We start from the raw sequence: 23,006 nt of genomic DNA, 5'->3' as shown, positions 1-23,006 counted from the left end.
GTTTATGGCGTCTGTAATTTGGGATGTGCATAAAATAATTTTCATTGACTAAGGAAGACTTTGAAAAAGGAAAGACTATCAACAGCGACTATTACATAGCGTTATTGGACAGTTTGAAGGACGAAATTGCCGAAAAACTGCCGCATTTGAAGAAAAAGAAAGTGGTGCTTCATCAAGATAATGCACCGTGTCATATGTCAGTGAAAACGATGGCAAAAATCCATGAATTGGGCTTCGAATTGTTTCCTCATTCACCGTGTTCTCCAGATCAGGCCCCCAGCGACTATTTCCTGTTCTCAGATCTCAAATGTGTGCTCGCTGGGAAGAAATTTTCGTAGACTGAAGAGGTGATCGCCGATACTGAGGCCTATTTTGAAGCAAAGGACAAATCGTACTACAAAAATGGTATCGAAAAGTTGGAGGGTCGCTATAATGAGTGTATCACCCCTGAAGGGAATTATGTTGAATAAAAAAAATAATTTTGTCAAAAAAAAAAAGAGTTTTACTATGGTAGACCGGTGACTTTGACAATTGACCTGTTTTAATATTTTATACAATTGTAAAGACAGTAGAGATTGATTGAATTTAGAATCAGATTTTGAATATTTTCTCATATGATTTCGTGCAGGGTAAAATTAACAGGAAGTTATTGGTAGTGATAATTTATTCAGAATGACGACAATCGTATTTTTAAACACCTCTTATTATTCTATAAGTGCTCTATACATACATGTCACATTACCAACTAAACAAAAACCATACCAATGTGTGGTTGGATACGATTTTTTACTGAAAGTCATTAGTTGGTTACATTACCAATAAAACCATTTTTCTACAGTCATGAATCAGTCGAACGGCAATTTTATTATATTTGGCAATATTGCTGCAACTTCTTAAATCATAATATAATGCCTTCCTTTCATCTATATTTATGTCTCGTGGATTTTGTAAAAATAACGTACTACTAAATCATGCAATTGTACGAATGGTTGATAGCTAAAATGTCATGATTGTGTAAATCATATGTCGATCGATGAAGAACAAAATTCTAACACATCTTTCACGGACTATATATCTAATTCGAGTTGACTAATATAATTAATTAGAAGTCTGATGAGTTAGTAATTAAAAATAAATAATTCGTTCATTAACTATAAAATTTGATTTTAATGGATATTTTTTCGATGCTAATAATTGATTTAATTATTATCGACGATTGGGTCGTGATTAATTGGATTTTAATGTTTTCCAACTCTAATTTAAAATTTCGTGATTAAATTAAATAGCAACTGCATTATTGCAAAATAAAGAGGATCGTATAATACTAGTTATTCAGGAGAGTATATGTATATATAACTGTCGTATAATATGTAGTAAATATGTCTGCGTAATATGTAACGTCTGAACGCGATTTTTTTTGTTCAAAATTTGTAATATTCATCAAGAGCTACAAACTTATTCCAGCGACGCTCTAATATTTCAATACTACTTTTGTAGAACGATTTATCTTTTGCCTCAAAATAGGCCTATCACCAGTTGCTATAAAGTGATGAATCCATGTTTCATCCATTGTCGCATATCGATGCAAAAATTGCGGATTTTTACGTTTAAACATGGCCACGCACTGCCCAGAATCATCAACACGTTCTTGTTTTTGGTCAACAGTGAGAAAACGTGGCACCCACTTTGAACAGACCAGTCTCCTGGTCAAATACTCAAGTAATGTATGACCAACATGTTGTTCCTATATCTTTACGATGCTGTCTAACTCACGCCACTTCACTTTTCGATAATTCAAAACGATTTTGTGGATTTTTTAATACTTTTTGGTGTTACCACTTCATTTGGATGACTACTGCGTTCTGCAACATCAGTGCCTCTATGACCACGTTTGAAGTCAGCAAACCGACGTTTTATTGTTGCTTATGATGGAGTGGAGTACTTATAGTACTTTTCAAGCCATTGCTTTGCTTGAACAGAATATTTCCCTTCAAGAATCATTGTGAAATTAATACACAAAATTGTTTTTAATCTATTGTTTTGAAAATAGCAAAAGCAGTGTCACTTTTAGCACAATAACTAACAAACTTAGGAGTAGAATATTATGAAATTTTAACAGCTTTTTTTTTGAAGGTTAGAACTAACTGAAAAAGTAGTCGAGTCAGTCGAAAAATCAGTAAACCAACGTTTTTTTGTTCTTTATGATGGAGTGGAGAACTTATAATAATTTTCAAGCCATTGATTTGCTTGAACAGTATATTTCCCTTCAAGAATCAGTGTAAAATTAATACACAAAATTGTTTTTAATCCATTGTTTTGAAATTAACAAAAGTAGCATCACTTTTAGCACAATAACTAACAAACTTAGGAGTAGAATGTCATGAAATTTTAACAGCTTTTTTTAAAAGTTAGAACTAACTGAGAAAGTGGTGAATGGTTTAATACTAGTGTCATCTATGTACTATATTACTATAATACTCTAAATATCGAATTTTCTGAAATGTTGTTTTTGTATCCTTCATTTTCTGTAACACGGTTGTTGTTAATAATCAAAAATAACAATTCCGAAAAATTTCTCCAGAAATTATGAAATAGTGTCTCAGATATTTCTCTATATACAATAAATTCATTATGATATAAATACCAATATATTTCAAGCTATAGAATCAAAGCTAGAATAACACACTAATTGGATGGGATGCAGATTTTCTAGCAGATCAAATGAACAAAATAATAGTATATCACACGATTTAGAGATTGATGCTGTAATCTGTTACTATAACAAGCGTGGAGGGGAGAGAGAATTTTTGCTATAATTTAAGGAACACTGAATAACATATTATTCAGAAGAACTACATTTTTATAAATATTTAAAATATAAAGTATTTAGCAAATATTAAATAATCTCAAATTATTTATATGTAGTTTTTAGTTAATAGTTTTTAACGATTTTTGCAAATGAATATGAAATAATCCATATTGTTTCCTTTTTTTCGGAGAGGCAACAACGATAAAAAACTGATTGAAATATTTATCAAATGTTAGTGGGAGGTCGCGTAAAAAAACACGGCCAAAAATATATATCTCGGTTATGTGGCAGGAATATCATATCCATTGTTCAAATATTGGCTGATCGATTGAGTAACACGTGCGATTAAGCCGACAAATATTATAACATGAAATATTAATGGACCCTTTGAACCGTGGCGTCCGAATTACCGTTAAATAACCATCGGCTGTTATCCTATGCAAATTGGTCCAATCCTGAGATTGGCTGGTACGGACCGACTTGGAATATTATCCATATCCAGATGCTAACAGATGTCTTGATTAGGACATGATTTGCTTTAGAAATATCGCATGATTTTGAAAAATCAATCAAATCCATTTAATGTCTTGTATATTTCGCAATTTATTTGATTATCTTTAGTATCTCCTAACTCTAATGTTTGTCCATATTTATAGTGATTTATATATGAGAAAAGCTACATAATCAAGAAAAACTCTTGAAGATGAGAAACTGAGGGCTGAAGTCAAACGAAGCCCTCATGGGAGTTCGCTATCGATTTAACTTGAAGCGCTTGATGATTTAGTGATATACAAGTAGATAAAAAGGTCAAACCATTTTTACCTGAAACCTGAAAGTGCACAGCTACATGATTCAACATGCTGTAAAACTTACATAAGAATGCATGAACCAAGGTACTAAACAAATATTTTATCGTCTTTAATTGTAATCGCCACTCATGGTTAATTAGGTACCTAATTTTTTGTATTTTCAACTTTTGTTGATGTAAAAATATCAATAAAAGTATGTTTTTATACCTTGTAATTAGACTTTCATTCATAATTTTCAATAATTGATATACATTGCGCGAAATTTTGGATCTAAATGATGATATGATAATCACAAGTGCAAGAAATCATGGCTTAAGTCTAGTCTAATTAGTTCTAATGGAAAAAATGTTGTTAATTTGGCTCAGCAAAATTATTATACATCTCTTTCTCTCAAAAGTCACCTAAATGTCTTAAAAATTTCACTTAGTAATAGAATATACAGTTTTTGTTCAATTCAAAATATTAATAAAAGTATATTTGCATAACCTGAAACAGTACCTTTTCTTATAGCTTAAAAATCTTATATATCACTTCCATATTAAAATAAATTACTACCTTCAGTTAGTCGAAGTAATTGCCATGGCCATGAAATTTAACAAACAAGTCCCTGTGAATATTGTTTCTTTTCATTTAAATCTTGACATATTGTTCTAATATGTTGATTACGTAAGTAAAAGCAATAAATAAACAATCAAACAATTGCATAAAAAGAGATACACAGTGTACGGTATTGCCTCCCGATTAAGCCGTTCCTGTTATGCCTGGTCACCGATCGCTCCCTCTCTGTTCCCCCAGTCTCATTGGGAATCCAGTCATATGCTGTCGGACTGAGCCATGAAGTATTATGCAAATCGTGTATATTTTATCATTATGATCGTTGGAGCATTTGTTTGTTTTCTCTGCGTTTCCGACTCCCTTCACCTTCTCGCCCCGCCATCCCGCCGTTCTCAGTCCTCCCACCGCTTCCCCGCCGGGCACGTTGCCGGCGCATCCGGCAAATTTATTCAGTCCGGGTATTTAGCACACCGTGTAATTGAATAACTAGCGGCGTCAGCGAGCGGAATAAGTTTCTTCGGATCGAAAGTCGACGGTTCAAGTGGAAGTATGATAATTATATCATAATGTAATGTAAATTAATGAAGCTGCTGTTGTCGAATTTGCATGCAGGTATCCGCCGAAGGCCGGGTACAAGATACCGAGGCTTGTAACTCTCGGAAATATAATTAATAAAGTTGCGATGCAAGCGTGAAATATCGAATAAACAGCGTTCTGTCTGGAGGAAAATCATCGAGTTAAATGTGACCACTATCCAGGTGCATTATAAATAATTTCTAAGGTGGTCTGGCGTAAATTGTTACATAACTGTTGGTCTGGTCATGTGCTCTTTAATGAATGTAAAAACAATGATTAATAAGGCATGTTACTATAACATGCTGGTTGTTTTCCTTTTAATACATTTTATCTAAAATATTCAGATGTGACGGAGAATCGGAAGTCGTTCATTGCAGAAGCTATTCAGTTTACTTTTTGAATACTAACTTTAGCATATAAGACATTGTAGAAATATAGTAGTAGACAGTTGCTTTTAAGAGTTAGTTGTTAAAGCGTTTTGTTTTCAATCGGATGTCGCGGGTTCGATTTCCTTATCCTTATTTTTCCTCATACGGGCTGCACCTATTCTTAGTCTACAGCCGAACATAGAACCTCCTCCTTTTTCGAAGTCGGTTAATTATATATTCTTCATTCCTACCTCGATCACATTCTCAGTTAGCAATTTCTGGAAATTTGGGAGATGTCAGCCAAGAGCAAGATGAACGTTTTATTAGGACAAGTTTGAGAGAAGATACCAAAAATAATAGTTTTCAATGTATTTTATTTTATTTCGTTTTAATGTAATAAGTCCCTAAAGCTGAAAAGAAATATGTCCTACAAAAAAAAGAAGTCTTTTTCGAAATCAGTACGCCCCAGAACATAAATATTACATCACAAAACAGCTCTTAAAAATTTGTTTCGTACTATCTATGCTATAATGACTACATGGTCCATATGAACATTTTCTTGAAATATGTTTCATATATTTATCATAATTTCCTTGCTGAGTATTCTAGTTGAAGGTTTATCTGCTATTCTCACAAATAATGATGATTCTCGGAAAGGAAAAGCAATTAAAAGGAAAACAAAATATTGCTGAAAATTAAAACTCAATGCTAGTCGAGCTAATTTATTATTAAAGTTTTATTTTACTGCCCTTTTAGATAATCAAATTATTAGAAGCAATTATCTATTCAATTATTTGATACTTGGGGAGATTAGAAGACAGTTTAGTTTAATTAGAAAGCATAGATGGATAATGAGTTAAACTCATCAATATCTGGGTTACACAAAGTAGACCTACTATTGAACGAAAACAGCATTTTACCTTCAATTAACTGAAGCTGGAATACTTTATCTAAAGACTTGCATTTAATTGCAAAAATATATAGTTGAGTAAACTTTATATTGTTGAAATTTTAGCTACCGAAGTAAACGAAATTTAAACTGGCCGCGAAACATTCGACATGGTAAATTTTATATGCGTTTTAAATAGGGACCCACCCCTAATTTTGCAACATGGCTGCGTCGATCTTCAGCTTTACGCGGATTTAGAATTTCGCTGTTTTTACGGGGCGGTAAAAAAGGCGTAAATTTGGGGATAATGTAGGCGGCGTAGTCTGTTCTTTAAATACGCGTTTTTTTTTTCGCAAAGCCAAACCGTGTATTCGGGGGAGATTTTTTGATGTTGCCGCGTCAATCTTTCGGTTTCAAAATTCTATACGCGTCGGTTTTTCCAAAGCAGTCGCTATAGACTTTTATTTTTCATTTAATTAACTGTCCGTAAAATAACAAGTCGAAAAACCTTCCAATTTATATATATATATATATATATATATATATATGTATAGAGTTATATATAGAGTTAACATATGTGAGAGGAATTCGGACGAGAACGGAAAACACTGGTTGAATAAAGCTTGTTTATTTCGATATTGAATGATACATGTGAACGACGCGAGAATGGACAGGATATTAGATTAGGTAAAGGAAGTACGGTAGAGCTGTGGAAGTGGTACTGTTACAAGGGGTAGAGAACAGAAAAGAGAGCGAGACGTCGTCGTGGTGGTCTTTTATAGCCGGGAACCGCATGGTACCAATACACCAGCGTTGCCAACCTTTGACTTTGTTGTAGGTGAATGCGTGGTGGCCTAAAGGGTATGTAGCGGTCGCTACATTTATATTTTCATCTGCCCACGATTTTGTGTTAGTGTATTCGAATGGTATGTTTCTGAAATGGCGGAGAAGTTATTATCTACTACTTACTACTAAGAATGTTTTTGATAGTTGTATATGTATGGAAATATTGATACATTTGTAAGGTTACTTAATCCACGGAAGCATCAGGAATAACACTACGTTCTTATCTATTAGAAAAAAAAACCCTCCGTTTCATTTTCATTCTGACTCATTTTGACTTCCTGAATGGTGAACGAGAATGAGACTGATGGGTCTGCTTTCTAATAGATGAGAATCCTCAGTGTCGCTTTGTATCGCCGTTCAATAAGTCCACTCTTCTTTGCATTAATTAAAATAATATGTAAATTTTAAAGTTTTTCGTCAATAATGTACTCTTTTATAAAATTCTATTAATAATTAACCGACTTCGAAAAAGGAGGAGGTTCCATGTTCGGCTGTATATATTTTTTTAATGTATGTTCGCCGGTTTCTCCGTCAATTATGGACCGATTGCCAAAATTATTTTTTTATTCGAAATAGTGCACTTCTGAGGTAGTTCCACTGGAACCAAGTCAGGATCTGTAGGGGGAAAGGGATGGAAATCGAGAGAAACGCACACATTTCAGAAGCACGTATAAAGCTTTTACATACTTTTTATCTTAAATATTCAGATATTTGTGTATAATGTTATTTTTGAGCTGATATGACGGAAAATCGGAAGTCGTTCAGTGCAAGAGTTATTCAGTTTACTTTTTAAACAATAACTATAGCGTATAAGATATCGTGGAAATATAGTAGTAGAGAGTTGCTTCTATGGGTTAGTTGTTAAAGCGTTTAGATTCCAATCGGATGCCGCGGGTTCGATTTCCGGGCCGGAAAATAATTTTTTAATGTTCTAGTTTAGTTAGAATTATTTTAATTATTTTCAATCATTATTTCTGTATCTCTATTTTTCCTTATATGGGCTGCACCTTTACTTAGCCTACCCATTGTAATACTTAGTAAGATAACTGCGTAATTTATTGAGTAAATATTTAACACTAAAAACAGAAAAATAAAATATTTTTAACGAAACAATTGAACCGACTTATTTTTTGAAGTCAGTTCAATTTTTTATTAAAAATATTTTATTTAATATACATATACATAATAAATAATAATTAATAATCGGAATAAATTACTGAATCAATAAGGTTATTAACCATATCCAGATCCAGAACTGAATTACTATCCAACCAATTAATTATCTGTAAACTTAACTGTACTTGGATTATTATAATTAATAGAATTATATAATTATTTATAATAATATATATTTATATATTGATTATATGTAATAATTGATATATTATCAGAATTTATACAAAGCTTATAACAAAACCAAAACCAATTTTGGAATGTTTTTACCGAAAAATTTATTATTATGACTAAAGCAAAGAGCATTTCTATGCTTTTTAAAACTATTTTTAAAAATCAATTTATCAGTAGGTACCCTATTTGCGGAAAATAATAGGGCGATAATTTGTGGATAATGTATGCGACACGACTTTGCCTTTAGGTAAACTTTCCATCTCCTCCGTAGCGGCAAATGAAAATAAAGAGGGAAAGTTTTTAAACTTCTTCAGAAAGTCTGATTATAATCTTAAAAAGCATATAAAGATGTAATTTATGCTGATTTTTCTTTGTGTCCCCTGGCTTAACACCTTTTTATAGAATACTTTTAAGAGCGGTCTCTTTTTCTTCGCGATTCTGTTCAGGGAGTCCTTACACTTTGTCGATATGTATCTCGGAAATATTTTACCGTCAGTCTAATTGATTTACAGTTATGTTCTTACTTTTCTTTCGTAAATTGTTTTTTTACATGTATATACCATTTATCAAGGGGGGGGGGGCAAAAGTCCCACTACCATTTTGTTTCGGTTTAACTATAGTGTTGTGTAGACGTCCAAATTTTACTATGGATAAATATACGCCACAAGAACGAGCAGAAATAGTGATAATATTTATTGAAAATAATCATTATATTAGTGCCACTCAGTGTGGCAAAAATAAAAATGGTAGCGGGATTTTTGCCCCACCTTGTAGTATCATTGCACCAAAATTCGGTAAATTTCATGATTATTATGGTTTTGAATAAATGCAAATTAAAGTTTTAGTTGACATCATCTTTTGAGTCATGTTACACGTTATCACTATGTATAATGTATGGCCTATTAGAGTCTGTAAATTCGTTTTAGAAATCAGACTATTTTCTTTCTTATTTTATTTAATTTAAAAAAGCGATATAATGCTATCTAATTTGAAATATCCGCAAAATTATTTAAAACATAGTGACAAAGTTAGAGGATATCGGTAAATAAAATTAAAATGCCTAAGTCAACAAACAGTCACTCAGAAACAGATTGTGTCTCTAATCGGTTAGGAAACAGGATTTAAATGGCGTAAACATAACTCCATGAAGTGTAATGGAACTTCCAGACATTGCGTTTAAGAGAATAAAATGTTTAAATGCATATAATAAAATTAGGAATGATTTATTAATTCAATTTGTGCACCTAGACAAGACATGAATATTTTAAATGGAACATTGGAATAATAAAAAGTGTGTCAAGACAACCAAAGCTGATGGAAGAAGGTAAACGTTATAACATTTAGTTGGATTTAGAAATCCTATTATTACTCATCATATTTGTTTCAATACATCGCAGGAATGGTTTTAATCTTGGAGCAGAGTTAGTGTTTTCCCTCTAGTCTAGATAGACACATACATACGATAGAAAAGAGAATCAAAATATATTTTTATTATAGTTTGAAAATCGGCTGTTCAAGAATGTAAACAAAGCATCAGTTGTTGTTCTGGACAATGCATCATGCTATAGCACCCTGGTGGAAAAGATCCCAACAAGTGGATTGATTAGGACCGTAATTAAGGAATAGCTTGCAAAACATAGATTAAGTTTTGAAGATACTATGTTAAAGAGTGAACTGTTTCAAATTGTTATTCGGTAAATGAAATGTTTAATTGTATTTTATGTAATTTATTTTTTAGAAAAAGGTTTGAAAAAAAGAGACCCAGTAGATTAGATAATTGAACACAGAGTATTACATTTTCCTATATACCACATAGGAAATCTATAATGGGCATATGGGTCGAGAAGGATCAGAGACAACTGTTTGGATTTGTGGAAACATTGCAAGCATTAACAACTTCACACATCTTTAGTCTACCTGAAGTCCATCAGACATACAGAAGAGTAAATTGACAAATGGTGGAATTGTGAACAAGTGTTTTGTGAATTGGAAATTAACAGTGTAGGTATTGAATTGAATAGTAATTCAGAAAGTGACATTGACAGAATGAAACTTTCGGGACAAGACACAGATGAAAGTGGAAACAACCAAAGCTGAGTACATAATTAATATAGGATAACTGTAATTAGTGGTTCTATAGTGACCCAGACCAGTGATTTACGCAACCTGAAATGTAGAATCTATGTAAAGTCAACTGAGTAATTTGGAAAAAAATTGTAAAGAGTTTTTTTTATTTTGTAATTTGTTTTTGCTGTATAATGTTATAACTAATATTATGTAACTTAAATAGGTTTAGATATTTTAGATATATAGATTTTCTTATTACATTTATGATAAAATTGTTAATATAAAAAGTAACGTTAATGTATTTTTAAAGTCAATAATTCTACATTTCGTTTCATAAACGAATTGAAAATAGCTAAAAATTAACATATGTGCTCATTAAAATTTACTGTTTCGATATAGTAAATTATAAATAAGACTATTTTGGAAAATATTATTCAAATAGACAAGAATCTTTTATTAAAAAAACCGAAAAAATATTTTTCGAATTCTATTTATATCCCGAACATTATAGACAACAAAAAATATTTCCCATACTGTAGAACATACCATTTATGTTCAACAGTTTGTAATGGGATGCTGATAACAAGAAGAAAAAAATAAACTTCCTGCTCTCAAGGTTGAGTGCGGCACTATAGAAAAAAGGGAGTGAACTTTCTAGTGGCCCAATTAACCTAAATTTTCAACTCACCGGCATAGTTTGGCTACCGTGCAGGCTATTAATGGCTGCTTGTGCCTCCTGATGTGAACTGTATTTCACAAAAGCACAACCTGTAACAAAACATATGGTTTTAGTTAAAAGGAAATTGAAAGAATGTGTTTAAATTTTAGTAAGAATAAGTCATTTAATTATTTATTAATTTTCCAGCCTATTTTAATCATATTACATAAAATAAAGTGATATATGAAAAAATATGAACCTTATCAAACACTGAGTATATCACTATCTATTACTCGATATTGCTGGTATTTTTTTGCAACAATACGTCATCCAATTTGCTTATTTAGCATTAGTAGACATCTGCAGTAACAGTTTTATTTGGTTTTAATAACTCGTAATGCACCCTCTAACACTCTCCCACCATATGCACCGCAATACTTTGTCAATATTCGCATCGGCGTCAATTTGGATGGGTTAACGGCTCAATGTGGAATAGGCTACAGAATCTTTTCTTTTGTTGAACAGTTTGAAACTGCATTTTCGCGTGGTTGCAAGTTCCTCTCATTTGGATCTATCTATCGCTAGAAATCTGGATGGAACTGAGTTGAATAATCAACTGCTGCAAGACCGCCGGTAGATGATTAGATAGCAGATTTGGTAGCTGGATATTTTCTACAATAGTCTTATTCTACAATAATGCTATTATTTTCTTGCTTAACTTACATTTGACAGATATTATTGATAAAATATGAATTATTAATTGAAATATCAAGTGTGAGACTCTTTACTTATAGAAACTAGCAGTCGATAACATATTATATATACTACTTATGATATTGAATATTTACTTACTTATATTTGCTTACAGCGATAATAATTTAAAAAAAGTTTATAAAAAAATAATATCCACGTAGAAATGATTCAAAGAAAATGTAAATGAACACCATATATATGTTGATAAAAGTATCAAAAAGCCCAGCCTTCTAGACTAAGATTGAAATTATTGCCCATCATTTTACAAAGGATTTTACACCCTTGGTAGTAGATAATCACAAATATCATTAAAAAACAAATCAAATTAAAATAAGGTTCATTAAATAAAATATACCGATATTAAATTTTAAAAAATGCCACCTTGCACGCTAATTTAGCAGTAAAAATAATTGTTATTAGAAGGGAAAAAATAAATAAAGGGGGTTTAACGGAGAGGGGGCGACTGAGCTCTTAGTAATCTTTATAAAACAAGATACAAATTCCTTAAGCGTTCGGTAGGCCCTTAACCAGCCCGAATGTTTTATTTCTCCGTCGTTTTATTTGTTTTAACCTAAAATAGCAGGCCTCTCTCTAACTACATAATAGAACGGCCTTGCTTCGCCCTTATTAAATTGCGAATTTAACAGTTTTCATGCGACAATATCTCGGGGAAGTTTTAGCACGGGCACTGTTAAGAAAAGAGTCTCCACTTTTTATAACGCGCGCGCTGTCGGTTTATTTTGGGCGTAAATTTTTAGTGATCTCAAAGAAGCCATCATTTAAGTTTTTTTCTCTCTTCTTCTTTTATATAAGCCAGAAAACAGTTTTAATATTTCTCAGGTATATATTATTTTTTATGAAGACGCTTTTGGCGCTGCTCGGCAGCTGTCGCTTTCTTAAAAGCTTTTTATTAAAACTCATAAAGAGGAAAGAGGCTAAAATACAACAAAACCTACAAAAATCAAATATATAAGTTTGTATTGTAAAAGCTAATATCGCGACTTTGCACCGTAGTATCAGTAAATAAAAATGTATATTGAAATCGATACTTTCGGTTATAACTTCCAACTTTTATAAAATTGTTTATATTTTGCTATATGTTCATCATAATTGATTATGTTATTTACCAGATTTACTTATTAAATTATGTTAAATTCAGTTAGATATTAGTACTAGTAAATTTTATTGATTATTTATAATGTTATATTTATATCTTCATAATTATTAATAGAGAATAATGGCTTATATTTATGTTTATATAAAAATATGGCATTTATTGTGGAGAAATCGAAGCTTTATGATGTTTATGATGTTTCAAGTTTCAAGTGTTCCATTTTAAAGGATATTGTTACTTTTAATTACATATATTAATAACTTTGATTGTTCTTTTTTAATGATATCTATATATTATATTATCGAAAAATAGACATTCCAGGTGGTTGGACGAATATTACAACGAATCAATTAGTAGTGCGTGAGAGATTTGTCTTCTGGCTTTTTTCTTATATGAGACCCTGACATCATTGTCTGAACGATTCAATTTGCAAGTTACAATTTCAATTGAATGAAAACAATAAACTTTAATTAACTTAATGTATGCAAAATCAGGGTCATACAACGTCTTAATTGAGTCATGCGTCCTTCTCTAATACTGTTTTCATGTATTTCAGATGAAGTAAACTTTCTGAATGTAGAAGAAGTTGTTTAGCGGACTGTTTATTTTTCTAAGGTGGAGTCAAATAAAAGTTTATAAAAGTCAAACTGAACATGGAGCTAACGACTTATTTTGGTTCCATAATTTTAAATTAAAATAATGCCAAGAACGGGCAGTTTATACAAGATACATTAGTTGTGTTTCTGTGAAGAAAATGTTATTATATATTAAATTAAAATGTCACAAAGATTCTTCATTGAACTTACTTATTTCGGTGGTATGTTGACGTAGTATATTTTACTCCTTAAAACACTCTAAAAACAGCAATTATTTTCCTATTTTAACCTTAAAAGTTATATTGAAAGCCCGCTTATATTAAAAAACTAATTTCCCACAAACTCAAAATGTAGAATATAGAATATATAACACGTTTTTGAAGTTGACAGACGAAAATACACGATAATAGGTCATTTTTGAATCCGAAATATTTTCATTGTTGGGCAGTGTAATCAGTATGAGCAATGTTGTGCGTTTTGGTATAAATAATTTACAGGTTTAGCAACAAGTGGTTAAGCGACGTGGAAACATGTTGCATGCTAAGTCTTTATTTTTTTAATACCCAACTCAAATGTACCAGACACTCTAAATGGTAACTGATAGACCGATTGAATTCCATATCTCATGATTCTGATTCTCATGATTATAGGTGACCATTCAAATGCTTCGATGTTTTACAGCGGCATGTTCCTTGGTATTTAATTTTTATCGGTAGAGGGAGATATACTATTTTCTTGAATCATAATTGAATACAATATTGTTAATATTCATATTTTTCAGTGAATCAAAATAGTAATGACAAAGCTTTGATATAAATATATAGCAACTATTTTAAGCTACATACATTATTGACAGCCTTATCTAACTCCGCTACTCACATAGAGTATATATTCAGTACTCATTGACCTTTGAAATATATTTAGTTATGGGGTAATATATTAGAGTTACAGATCAAAAATTGTTAACTAATACTAACTTTAACCATAGACACTCAACAACTGATTTACTTGAAATTTAGTGTGAGCCTTAACTATATATTCCTTTGTTGTGTAAATTACTCGTACATAGTTAAAACTATAATAATTTTTTGATTTTTACCATTTTAAAATAAATTCGGAAATGTCTAAAAAATGGTAAAATATCACGTTTTTTTGAACAGTCGTAATTTGATGAAAAAATATTTGTTTAACTTTTTTACATTGTACTATAGCACCGCTTCTTTATATTAAGAATTTAATTTTTTTATTGGTTTCAAATTACTGCAATCGTGTCAACGAAAGCGCAGTAGTTTTTTAGACCCCTCCCCTCTTCTTTATCAGCTTGAAACTTTTTGGATTTTATTTTTCTTACTTTTATGTATGTTTTAAACATTAATAAACGTTTATTAAAAAAATAATATTAACAAATATATATTTTTTTCAAATTATAATATTCATGCCTCTAAATTAGAATACCCCTCAATTATTGCTTGTTTTCGAAACAATTATTGAATTCGAATTATGAAATAGTCTTCTAGCTTCTTTCGATTCGGTCTCAGTCTCCTGAATCGACCCCAAAATAGATGCTTAAAGTGGTTATTTGAGTTTTGAAAATCGTCAGAAATAGGCAGGTGCTAAATCAGGTGAACGTTGCGGTTGTAAAATGACATGAATTGTAATTTTAAAGAAAATATCGCCGATCTGTGATAATAATCAAAACTTATCGACTCATAGTTAATACCATTTGATACTTTCATGCAGAAGATGCACAACAATGAAGCAGTTTTCATTTGTGCTTGATATGGCTTCATGAATTTATAACGGACATTGACCAGATTAGTATATACCGCAAAAAAATTCGGTTTTATTAATATATCGTCTGAAATACAGGGGATGGACCAAGTAATATGAACATGTGATACTTACACAATATTTATTCATTATTAAGGTGTTGAGCTACAATGGGCTTTTAAAAAAGTTTCTTCGAACATAATTATTCGGGGAATAAATAGCAGAGGAAACATCTGCCAATTGCTTCAATGATATTCGAGATTGAAATCTACACCTCACACTTTACTATAACATTCTCCTTAATGGTTCAATTATGTTGAGGTGTGGCGACTGTGCGGACTAGATAAGATGTTTGATGATATTCTGATCAAACTCCTCACACTAAGACTGAATCTATTTAACCATGTGTATTGACACATTATCATGGTGGGCTATGGTAGCAGTTGGAAGCAATATGTTAGTCATAATAGGGACTTTATCATTGAGTATGTCGAGATATTAATTCGCAGTAATTTTTCCAGTGATGTAAATGACACGACCAGCTGAATACCACTACATTCTCGCGGAATCTCCTCAAAATTTGATTAGAGGAAGCAGGCCGTCCTGATCTTGGGTTGTTTGTGGTGTTCTCCAAACATTAACCTGGCTGTTTGCAGGAAATAATGTAAATGATGATTCATTGAATCATACCACAATCTTCCAAGCATCAAATATCCGGGTCTTATAATGATCGTACGCCTGGTTTTTGCCAAAACAGCATTATTCAAGTGAGTGTGAGTTTTGTTGTCATTTTTGCCGCTGCTGTTTTAGTTTGTCTGTCCGCTGTCCTTCGTCGGTATTTGTTCAACTGTTACTGTTTGTGACAGTTACATTTATAGATGACTTGTGTTAGCTGTCGGAGGACAAAGCATATAATACAGTGAAAATTTAACCTACCGTCTATCTAATAAAACAGCCAATGCGCGTCATCAAAATTTTTGATGTCAGCACCGCGCTATGTTGTCACATCAACTTTAAATCTTCGTTTACATTTCGTCGGTTTGAAACATCAAATTATTATTACCTATGTTTTGAAGAATTTTGTAAACATTTGACAACAGTGTCAACTGGTACCAACACAAATAATTTGTATAGGCAAATTCGGTTACATCAAAATACTAAAACAAAATTCCTAAAAATCCGCTCCGCGAAAAATACATACGCTTCGTATTATTTATACAGACGCAGTGTTGCCAAGATGTACTATATTGCATATAAATTCGTCTATCCCCTGTGTTTCAATAAAACTATCGATAATATAAATCCAAGACCTTGTAGCTCACAATATTTACTTAACGATTATTCGATCACACCCATTAACGTTTTAGTCGTGATAAATCACTCCGTACGCGTTTAGTACGAAGATTATTATCACTATTAGTTCCTTTGTGGAAACAAAATGCCCAATAATTTATTTAATAACGTTCGGCCTGGCGTCGTGGCGCGAAAGAACTCAACATACAAAACCTATTAATATCCGAATGGCGTCGGCGATATAATCGAGCGGCCGCCAAAGAAACGCTTCGTAGTAATTTCAAAAGAACGCACATAATTTCGACATGTTTGACAACCCTTCAAAATTAATAGACTCCACAAACTTCGCCCGATATATACTTCATCCATAATTTTAATTCCCCGGCCCTTTTTGTTTGCACTTCCATTATCGGTTTTGCTCAAACAAACCTGTTACAGCTGGGATCGATCGCATAATATGTTTCGTGGATAAATAAGGTAAAATACGGAATCGGGCAATGTCTGTTTCTTCTGCGCAAATAATCGAAAAGAAACAAACCGATGTTCGGGGTTTGTTTTTTCTTCATATTTTATGTGGCCTAATTGTGTAATCGACGTTGTTTTTATGACCGTGATGGTGGTGCTGGTATTTTTTTCTCATTTTTCCTTCTCCACAGAAAATTGTTCATCGTTAAAAATATGATTTGGTTGGCCCAAAAATAATATTTTGGTGAATGGTGTTTTACAAAATATATTAGCCTATAAATTAGTTTTAAAGACATTTTTAAATTTCAAGATTTAATGTGAAAAATGGGTACAATGTATTTTATTCAAAGAATTGTCCATCAATAACCACTACTTATTCCCATCTTTCAGCCAATCTACGGATACCATCTTGAAGGTACGATGTATCTACAAATCGACTCATTTTATGATATCTGGGTAAGAAGTAAAGAGCTGCCCTGGACGGTTATGACTCATATATCAGTGGTAATCAGATGGAGCAAGGTTTGAAAAATACGACGAGTGGGGTGGCAATTTCCATTTTATTGCGTTCACAGGTTTAGCAACATCTGGTCGAGCGTTGTCATACTGAAGGATAACGTTATTGTATTTTTGCTCGTATTCTTTTCAAAATATTTGAGTGTCTCTTGGTTTCAATTCATACGATACAAAATATCCAAGCTGTTGGATGATAGTGAGGTCGGCGGAGCATGTTTGCCATAAGCTTCATGTGTTATTCGATGACTTTTATCCGCCTTTTTATTTAAATTGAAGTAAAAAAGTAAAACTACTTGGTACAAATTCAGACATTTTCAATACATACTGAAAAGTGAAGCTTCAAAATGAGTTGGTTACAAATGTGCCTGATGCGATTTAATACACAGTAACACCGTCAGTTGTATATGCTTCAAAATTCATGTATGGGTTTATATTTATTTAATTTGACTGTTGGATTGTTGGAGAACATTTCGTTACTACGAATGTATAGTTTCATTTTACTTGGATGACTATATATAATCTCGCTTTGAACTATCTAACAATATCTAGCGTCTCTCTATTGGATTAGTTGCAATCCAGTATCGGTACCATTGCTTGTAGATATACTGGAGATCTCTTTATTTAGTCTAGGGTCATTAAGGAAAAAGACATAATAACATTAAACTTAAAACAAAAGATAAACCATTCCTTTATAATAATGCAAATTCCTTAAACAATGGTGCAATGTTTCAGTGAAACCGTTGGGGGAAGTTTTGGTTCAAAGCCTGGAAAATTGGAAGTACTTCGCTAAAATAACCTATTTTCTCATCTGCAATATTGACCAGAAGTCCTTTTGACTATCTCCTACATCCGTCCATAAAAAATCAAAATTTGGAGAATTAATATCGAATATAAACATCTAATTGATATTATTTTAAATATAATTTGACTGTCTGTAATTTATGAATTTACATTATATATAATTCTATAAATATAGTATTATAAGTAGTATTATCCTTCATTTAGGCCTGGTACGAGATGGTACAAGCGTTTCTACTTGTGCCATGTACTGTTATTCTGTGGATTCTATTACTGGTAATATAAGTGGTAAGAAAAATAGTATGTATGTTACCTTGACCGTTGAGTCAAGTTATATTAGGTCAAGAAATGACGATAAACTTTAAGAGCTTTTAAGCTTTTCGGAATTCCTATTACACAGCCAAAAGTAACTCGAAAATGCAACAGTTGCATGTATATTTGTCTCTAGTTTCACTTCGGTATTAATAATTCAACCTAAGCAGTTAGTGGCCATTTTTTGGTGATATAATTTGTGATGTTTATTTATTTCTATTTTTTAGGTATGTATATATTTAACAATTTTAATTATTTTAGATTGTTCTGTATATGTTAGTTTAGTAGTGTGATAAAAAGTGTTGTGTTAGAAGTTATTTCTTTTTGGTACTAAAAATATTTCTTGATAAAATAATTTTCGAATATTCTGAAATTTTTATGGAATGCATGCTTTACCAGAGGACCGTGCTCTAGTCAATACATGACTCTTAAAAATTAATAACAAACATCATAAGAGGATCTTTTATGAACTCTTACGTAGGTGCAGGAATGTTTGTAATCATTTTAGATATGAAGACTTTAGACCGAAATATGGAAAGCCATAGCTGAAACTCGATGTAATTCCTACTTCACTACTCCATTCAAATAATTGAGCAGTATTGATTAATAGATCCTTTACTTTTAGACCAGGAAAATATGCCCCCAATGGCAATATTAAAATCACATGAGTTTTTTGAGACTGTTGAGTTTGAGCCTTCAATCTCTGTTAGATATATAAGAGATTTTTCTACCCCAACAAGACCTAGAAGTAAGTAAGGTTATAATAATAAATGTATGTTTATTGTTAGAGAATGGAGGTTTTAACATGAAATTACATTTATATGTTCCCTTACAGATTATTTACAAATAATTCAGCCTATCTCTTCAGCTTCGTTTCAGGTTGGATGAAAAAATAATCCTTATTGAGATGCACTGGCAGAAGATATAAGCTGCTATCGAGATATTCTGCTTGCCTTCTAGAACATTAAGGCAGGTACTGAATAAGGTTCCTTTTTGCTTCTTTTTCCTAATTTCGGTCGTTAGTGATTTCAGTTCAGAAACTCAACTGAATATACAGAACTGCGGTTGTCATATTTGATGAGATGTATCTTAATTTACGTAGGTTGTTAATTTAGTTGATGCTTGAATAGCTATATCATCTTATTTTAATGTTTTAAATATTAGCGAGAAGATAATATCAATGGATTACGTGATTTGGGTAATGGAGATAGCTCTGTGATTACGTCAATGTCTTTATAGTCAAGTGAAATTAATGTAACTGTAATATTTCAATAAAATATGTTGAAATATATATTTTTTTATATTCTAGTAAAATTACAAGAATTTCTAAAAGTTTTCCGCAAAAATTTTTTACTATACTTTCTTAAATTTCCCTTTATTTTCACTAAAAAATAAATTTAAGTTTTTAAAATTCCCGTTAAAGATTCCATCGTAACTATTTGATTTAGGCCCACGCGCAAGAGTTCTCAAGTGGGGATTACGAGCGAAATTTAGAATCAATTTTAACATGGGACATGCACTTTTAAGTATCAGTATTCTGTGTATTCTATCAAGTAAACGAGGTGGATGATCTAACAGTAAATATTATATTGTCATGTCGAGTGTGAGTCGTTGCATTGTCATGATAAACCCTGAGGTTTTGCTCACTGAGTAAGTTTTATTCACTGAACTGTTTACTTTATTGTGAAAACCTGGTCACTTTCCGTCATTATTGTATGAAATATGGCCAAAAGTAAATAAAGTGTTAAAATAAAGCTAACATTTCTTGTAGCTTTAAGACAACATATAACTATTATAACATTTCGATCATTATTAGATGTAATGTGACCTAAATTGATATTATTTCTTGTACTTTTAACAAAACATATAACATTAATTGTTGTTAATAAAATCTATTATAAGGCTTCAGCAGGTAGATTTTCTTATTTAAAAAGAGATACATAAATCTTTAGGGCAATGGAAGAAAATAACTTCCACATAAAAACTGTCAACAAATGACCGAAATTCATACTGATAATTGCTCTAAAATATAATAGATTCTCGTCGAAAAAAGCTTCATTTAATTTTTTTGTTCGCCCAGCGAGACGCCGTAAGTTTGACGGGTGGCGGTGTTAGGTCGGGCGGCCGAGGGGTCGAAAGTCTTAACGGGGGCCGAACCGTGAGCGAGTGGGGGAAGTATTTCGTATCTGGCCGCATCGTCTCTACATTAATTTATAATACGGGATCACTTCTTTGTTTCGTGAAAATCGCCAATTAATTCCAAGAGATGGATCAGAAACGGGATCAGACAGAGTTAATACACCATACGAAATTCCAATAGAGTTTTCCGGCGGGGCCGGATGAAGAACTCATAAAACACCTACGGGATTTAACGATTCCGCTGCTCTAGAACATTACAACGGTCCGGTTTATATAGCGTTTCTTTTTATAGATAAGCGAGAGCCGATGGGATTTTTGTATTGGCGTTTAATTCCACGTTGGACTAAGGGAGTTGTCTAGGTTGGGAAACTGTCTTACCGGTATTCTCTCTTAATAACTCAGCAGACAGTTTTTCAATCGTTTTATCAGTTTATTGTTATTTTTTTACAGTAAAACAATTATTGTATTTGATATTTTAATGTCTGTTATTCTGAAAATACGATGGCAATTTGGCAAGTCAGCAGCTTTTTTAATATCCCCCACAGTAATACAATTTACAAATACACATCTGCTGCCTTAAACTGGGATCCATTTATTAGTAGACTGCGGTGAGATTTAGTTTGTGCTTGATAACCATTGACAGCAGAAAATCTCTTGAATTTCAACTCTTACTCTTCGGTTTTGATATAAAGAGAAAGGCGGCTGAAGGTCATCGAATGGTTTATGAAGCTTATAACAACTATGCTCAATCGACTTTAACATGTTACTGGTTTTCGCGTTTTAAAAGTGGTGATTTTGCTACCTAAGGAAAAGAGCATTTTGGACAGCCAAAAATATTGAATACTGAGTAATCTCTTAGATAACTTAAAAGAGTTTTAGAAAAAATTAATGAAGCTATGAATTATAACGGTAGATCACCCTGCTGGCTCGATTTAGATCCTTCCGACCTGAAGATATGTATAGAAAACGATTTTTATCGAATGAATAGGTAGAGATAAATGAATTGAATTACTGATGGAAAAGTGGGAGAAGTCACTGAAAAAATGAGATTGAAGTACAAAGTGAATGAATAAATGAGATACGATTAAAATAGGTTTTTTTTACTAGAATATACTGAACAATACAATAAATATTTTATATTTTATTTATATAATATATATATATATATATATATATATATATATACATATATATATATATATATATATATATATATATATATATATATATATATATATATATATATATATATATATATATATACTATTGTGGGCTTCTTGTTGGACTAGTATAACATATTTGTTTGGCTCTTTTAGACAATTTCTTTCAGTATCCAACCAAAGTATTATTCTTCGCAGCAGCATAATATTATTTGGTTAGTGTTGACCAATATTAAGGAGAGAAGCTCCAATAACAAAAATAGGACATCCGTTTGGTTTTCCCACTAGAAAAGTTTGTCCTAATTAAACTTTTATTTTATTAAGATTCAACGAACAACGAGATATGAATAATAACTTGGCTTGTTGATTAACTGTGTAATTAGATATTAAAACTAAGAAAAATAAATGAGAAAAACTGAGAAAACAAATAAGACTAAGAAGAAGAAATATTTTATTTCATTTCAGTGGGAACTTAATGGATGCCCGATATGTTTTGAAGGTAGGTTAAATTAAAAACATTTTATTACGTAAAATGCCGAGCAGACTAGATTCAATGTTAAGCAACATGGGGTTGCAGTAAAACATCAAACCAACTAGCAATCTAACGCATAGAAAAGAAAGTTCTACGATTTATTGCCAATGTTTATCGCTAAGTAACTAATGAAGAGCTGCACGATGACCTCGAAATCAAATGGATATACGAAGTGATCCAAGATTGTGCTTTAAAATATGAAATAAGGTTGCTAAATCACAGCAATGTGGACGCAAAATAGCTCCTGGGCAACACGCAGGAATGCAAAATTTTGAAGCGAACCAAGCCACATAATCTTGTTTAGTGTATAAGTCACTATTAGTATTCTTAACTATATCTTAAGTAGTTTAGATTTATTTTAATTTGGGAAATACATACTGATGTATTAATCCATAAAAAATATTTGGTTTTATAAAACCAAAACAAATTCTAATTACTGTTTTCAATTGTGTATATTTGATATTTTCAGCTGGTATTTTTTTCATTTCGTTAAAATATTCGGTTATTTTTCTATTTAGTTGCGTCCTATCGTCGTTCGGATGGCATCCGAATACCGAATAAATCAGAATGCAAGACCAGTGTTTAATTTGAAAACGTTCAGGGGTCGTTTCAGTCGAACACCGGATATTTTTCA

General features: G+C 31.8%; 1 protein-coding gene across 5 annotated transcripts in view; it reads right to left on the bottom strand.

The window, feature by feature from the left end:
• bru3 (CUGBP Elav-like family member bruno 3) overlaps window positions 1-23,006 on the bottom strand; it is a 251,690-nt gene that overhangs the window by 93,359 nt on the left and 135,325 nt on the right. For all 5 annotated transcript variants that reach the window (XM_076396743.1, XM_076396742.1, XM_076396741.1 and 2 more), the window contains exon 4: window positions 10,955-11,034. In XM_076396743.1, coding sequence (XP_076252858.1) covers window positions 10,955-11,034 — 80 coding nt within the window. The remainder of the gene's footprint in view (window positions 1-10,954; window positions 11,035-23,006) is intronic.

Source organism: Rhynchophorus ferrugineus, unplaced genomic scaffold, assembly GCF_030347505.1.
Source record: "Rhynchophorus ferrugineus isolate W39M unplaced genomic scaffold, kcgeb_rfMv2 rfM2, whole genome shotgun sequence".
Lineage (NCBI taxonomy): Eukaryota > Metazoa > Arthropoda > Insecta > Coleoptera > Curculionidae > Rhynchophorus > Rhynchophorus ferrugineus.
The sequence above is the reverse complement of the archived record's forward strand: the minus strand, read 5'-3'. Positions and strand labels throughout refer to the sequence as shown.